Source organism: Morone saxatilis, unplaced genomic scaffold, assembly GCF_004916995.1.
Source record: "Morone saxatilis isolate NCDOM2014 unplaced genomic scaffold, NCSU_SB_2.0 Contig5, whole genome shotgun sequence".
NCBI lineage: Eukaryota > Metazoa > Chordata > Actinopteri > Moronidae > Morone > Morone saxatilis.
The window spans coordinates 11184274-11188448 of record NW_023340095.1 but is presented as its reverse complement, the minus strand read 5'-3'; the positions used below and the strand labels follow the sequence as shown (position 1 = coordinate 11188448).

At 36.4% G+C, this 4175-nt stretch overlaps 1 protein-coding gene across 2 annotated transcripts in view; it reads right to left on the bottom strand.

Moving 5' to 3' along the window:
* Window positions 1-799: 799 nt before the first annotated feature.
* dnajb2 (DnaJ heat shock protein family (Hsp40) member B2) overlaps window positions 800-4175 on the bottom strand; it is an 8865-nt gene continuing 5489 nt past the window's right edge. Inside the window, exons 10-11 of one of the 2 annotated variants that reach the window (XM_035676164.1) lie at window positions 1293-1360; window positions 800-1139 (exon numbers count right to left, since the gene is read on the bottom strand). In XM_035676164.1, coding sequence (XP_035532057.1) covers window positions 1332-1360 — 29 coding nt within the window. In that variant the 3' untranslated portion in view covers window positions 800-1139; window positions 1293-1331. Of the gene's footprint in view, window positions 1140-1292; window positions 1361-2264; window positions 3629-4175 lie in introns of those variants that run through there. The other variant, XM_035676163.1, reaches the window with a different exon arrangement.

The following is a 4175-nucleotide window of genomic DNA, read 5'->3' as shown; positions in this document are numbered from 1 at the left end:
ACAAATAAAATAAAATTAAATTGATTCCATCTTGGCCTCGTCAACCCTTTTACTGGATATGATGACATGCTTACCTCAAATCACCGATCAACATTTTACCAAAAAACAGGGTTTGTTTGTCTGTTATGTTGAATGTTACAGTTTCCTAATATTAAAATGTCAAATCCCTTAAAAAAAAAGTTTCAATCCATTTTAACACTATGAGTGTGGTGTTACGTCCTGAATACTGTATGCTACTGTCTAGTGTGTGTTGATTTCTAGCAAGTTTTTATTTGTGAGGCCTGTATTTGACGACATGATTGTTTGCTTTCAGCACTGGCCCTTTTGTTATGGATGCTGTACATTGACCACAAAGTACACATCACCTTCTCTCTCTCTCTCTCTCCCTCTGCACACAAAGTGACATTGTTTGGGTTCTTCTATTGTCTTACTCTGTGTACGGCCTTGTGATTAATGTAAATAATTCACCCTGATGATTGTCTTTATTTCATGTAGCAGACAGATAGAAAATATCTATAAAAATGTATTTTTGACTTGACCTGAATAAATTTGTGACGTGATGCAGCAAAACTCAAAACAAAAAGCCTCACGTGCTCATTTCCAATCAAAACCATTGTGTCCTTAAGTGGGTGTGCCTCAAGTGCATTAATAGTCAATAGCACTTTCAAAGTTGTTTAGATGTCCACTGCAGCACAGATTTTTAACCTTAAATGTGTGGGGTTTTTTTGGCATTTTATCTTCAATAGTTTGATATTAACCCTGACATTTCCTATTGCAAAGATAAACTACCACCGGCAGATAGAGTAGTCAGCAGCAAATGCTTTATTTTCTCTGCTTTATATGTTTCAAAGCATTTTTTTTAATTTGCCTTATTCATCAGTTTCCACTTGCAGGCACAATTCTAATTCAAATTCAGCTGAAACATTGTTAGTTTATGCAGAGATGATTAGAACTATTTCCTTGAGTTTCAAAATACAAAGTTTCCAGTCTTTTGCTCCACAGTGAGCTACAGTATATACACACACTCACACACATACATATAAAATACACATTTGTATCTTTTTTTAAGTGTCATTCAGCAGGTAGGAGCCTTGGAGGGCAGAGACAGACAAGTGCATCAAGGGGAATTGACCTTTCACCTGTAGGAATAGATGTACAAGGACATGTTACACTTTATAAGTAATGCATAAACCATAGGCATCCAATCTGATCTAAATGGGGCTTATAGGGCAGGAGAAGGAATGACTTTTCATGAACTTTCAGGGTGCTTGAGGTTCACATTGGTTCTTTACCTCAGGGCAGGGCTAGGACACAGAGCAGCATGAGCCAGGTTAGCTTGTGAAGGCCTCGAAGTCTGAGTCTGAAACAGGAAGCAGGAAGTGTAAGACAAAAAAATCAACTCAATCAAGTCCCAGTAATGTAGTACAATAATGTGTGTTTTTCACATTATGAATTCAAAAAATATTTTTTATTTCTTTGATTTCACAATGAGATCTATTTACAGCATATGACGTGACAATGGACGGAAGTCATTAAAAGGTGATAACAGCACATTGTTAGCTAAATTTAAATTTAAGAGGAAGAGATCGGCTGAAAAGACAGATACAATTATATTCTGTGGCTATTTTAAATTTGTGATGATTGGTGCAGGGTAGCTCTTCACTAAGCAGCCTTCATGAACAGCCTATTAATTAACAACAAAATAGGCCAAACTGTCTTACACAAAAAACAGGAAACTAACTGTGTGAAAGGATTTCTGCACACTGATCAGAGAACACTGTACTGTACTGTTTGCAAACCAGCTAGAGGAGGCATGAGGAAAGGGCTGAAGATGCAGAGATGAGAAGAGAGATGAGATGAAGAGACAGCTTGTTAATGATCAACATACTGCTTTTGACGGTCATGGGAAGGTCTTGAGCAAGTAAATATCGACACTTTGGTTTGGACAAGTGAAATAAAATGCAGAGTAAACAAGTTGTGTTGACCTTTGTCGGTTTTAAAAATTATTTGGATAATAATTCAATTCTTTTTAAAATTGCTGATCTACATCTGTTGTGTTTTATAGATTCAGAAAGTAAGTCGGAATCATTCAAAATGAATAAAAGGGCAAGCAACACTGCAGTTAATTTTCCCTTTTAATATTACTATGTATAACCATTAGTTGTAGTAGTAAATGTAATAATAGTATAGCATCAAATCAGTGACAATTCAGGGAAAATGCAACTATTACTGCCATATTCTGAAAGAAAATCAAATATCCCAACTCCACTTCAGCCCAGTCTTTATTTGTTATTTCTCTTTTAACAATCTGGAAATAAAAATAACAAAAACACATGGCAGCTCAATGTTGTACAAATAATACAGGTAGATTTAAAAACCATTTGCCTCCTTCTCTCTCGTTCCCTCTCTATACGCAATAACAGTTTATGAAAAACAACTCAGTCAAAAAGTTCAAAATGATTTGAACTGGTTTAAACTGATATGTTCCCACAGCTGTGCTTCATTATTGCCAGTAACAATACTTATCCTTAAAATGAAAGCAAAACTCATGCAATGTAAAATAAATCAAGCACTCATGAAAAACAACTGATAAACCAATAAACGTATTGTGCTCTATAAGTAGTGTAAATTAAGAGCAGGGGAATAGACACTGCTTGTAATAAGGTATTTTTTAAGACAGGCATGTCTTTCAAGGGCACCAACAGGACTTTCTGTTCCTTGATACACCAACAATCACATTTAAAACAGTAACAGTTGTATTATGACTGTGTGTGTGTGTGGGTGTGTTTGTTTTGTAGTAACTCACAAGTTCGGTTGGCCTGATAATCAGACACAATTATGTAGGTGTTGGTATCTGAAAAGTTACATTAAATTCTCTCTCTCTGTCTTCACAACACACCTATACCTCGGACAGTCAGCGGTCTGTTGTTCCTCACATATACAGGACTGTGTGTTCATTTCAAACTATGTCTGACACAAAATTCCTCCCAGCAGGAGTTAAAAGAGATAAATTAAACACTGTAAACTGCAAAAATCAAACGAAAAAACAGACTACTAGATTCACTCACAACTTTTTTTTTTTTTAAATAAACTATGAATCAGCACAGGTGGAGGGATGAGTATGCCCTGGAACACAGTCTGTTTATTTTTGCTTACTAAGCAGCTGAACTGGAACAGGTGGGGTTTAGTGTTTCACTCAGGAGCACTTAATCAACACATGTTGATAGAAGCATAGGAACTATCAGCTACAGTATCTCCCCTATCAAACCTAGCATGACTGATGGTTTAAAACCATTTTGAAACACTCGCACAACCATCACAATGGAATTAAATTCAATCACACTCACTCTGCAGAACACCTGACAACACTCCCAATCGCTAATGTATAGCTTTGCCATTTGCCTCTATTAAAGTACATTTGCTTCGCTTCAAATACATTTGTTTCTTCACACTTGGCACATTTGCTGTGGTTATGTAAGCAAAATAAGCACATATTAAGTAGCCAAAATGTGCAAAGGCACCAAAAGGATCAAAATATAAAAGATTTATATGTATGAGTCACGATGCTGTACACGTTTTACATTGTGCTTTGCCTTCCATCTTCGTAAAGTGCCGCCCCACCTCCAATCTACAATTAAAAATGGTTATTATATTTTAGAAGTGCATTAAGGCCAAGACATGTACTTGCATTTCATGATACATAAGACATCAACTTTGCAACAGTATAAAAGCTGGGCTACTGGTTGGAACAATTCTGACTGGGAAGCCTGCGTGTATTTACAAGGTATTTATATTTGCAAAGTGTGTGAGTGTGTGCTTCAACTACTTTTTGCTGTACATATTCTAGAAATTACGAGTAAACAGGGCTCTTTTTTTAAAATCAATCTGGTTTTTATGTCATGATAAAAATCACCAGAGAACGTGCTGTGACCTACTTTCGATTTTGATCTATTGTTTGTGGCACAGTTCTGATACATTCCCTTTGACTGAGAGTCGGAATGAGAAAGTTCTCAACTGGCCCACACAGACGCACACAAACACACACACACACACGCTATTACTGGGATTTAAATCCCTACCAACTCGGCCACATCTGAATCCCTTTTAATTCCACTTTAAGTCCACTTGTAGTATTTGGCAAATTTACACAGAAACAGTCTTCTGTATTTCTTCAC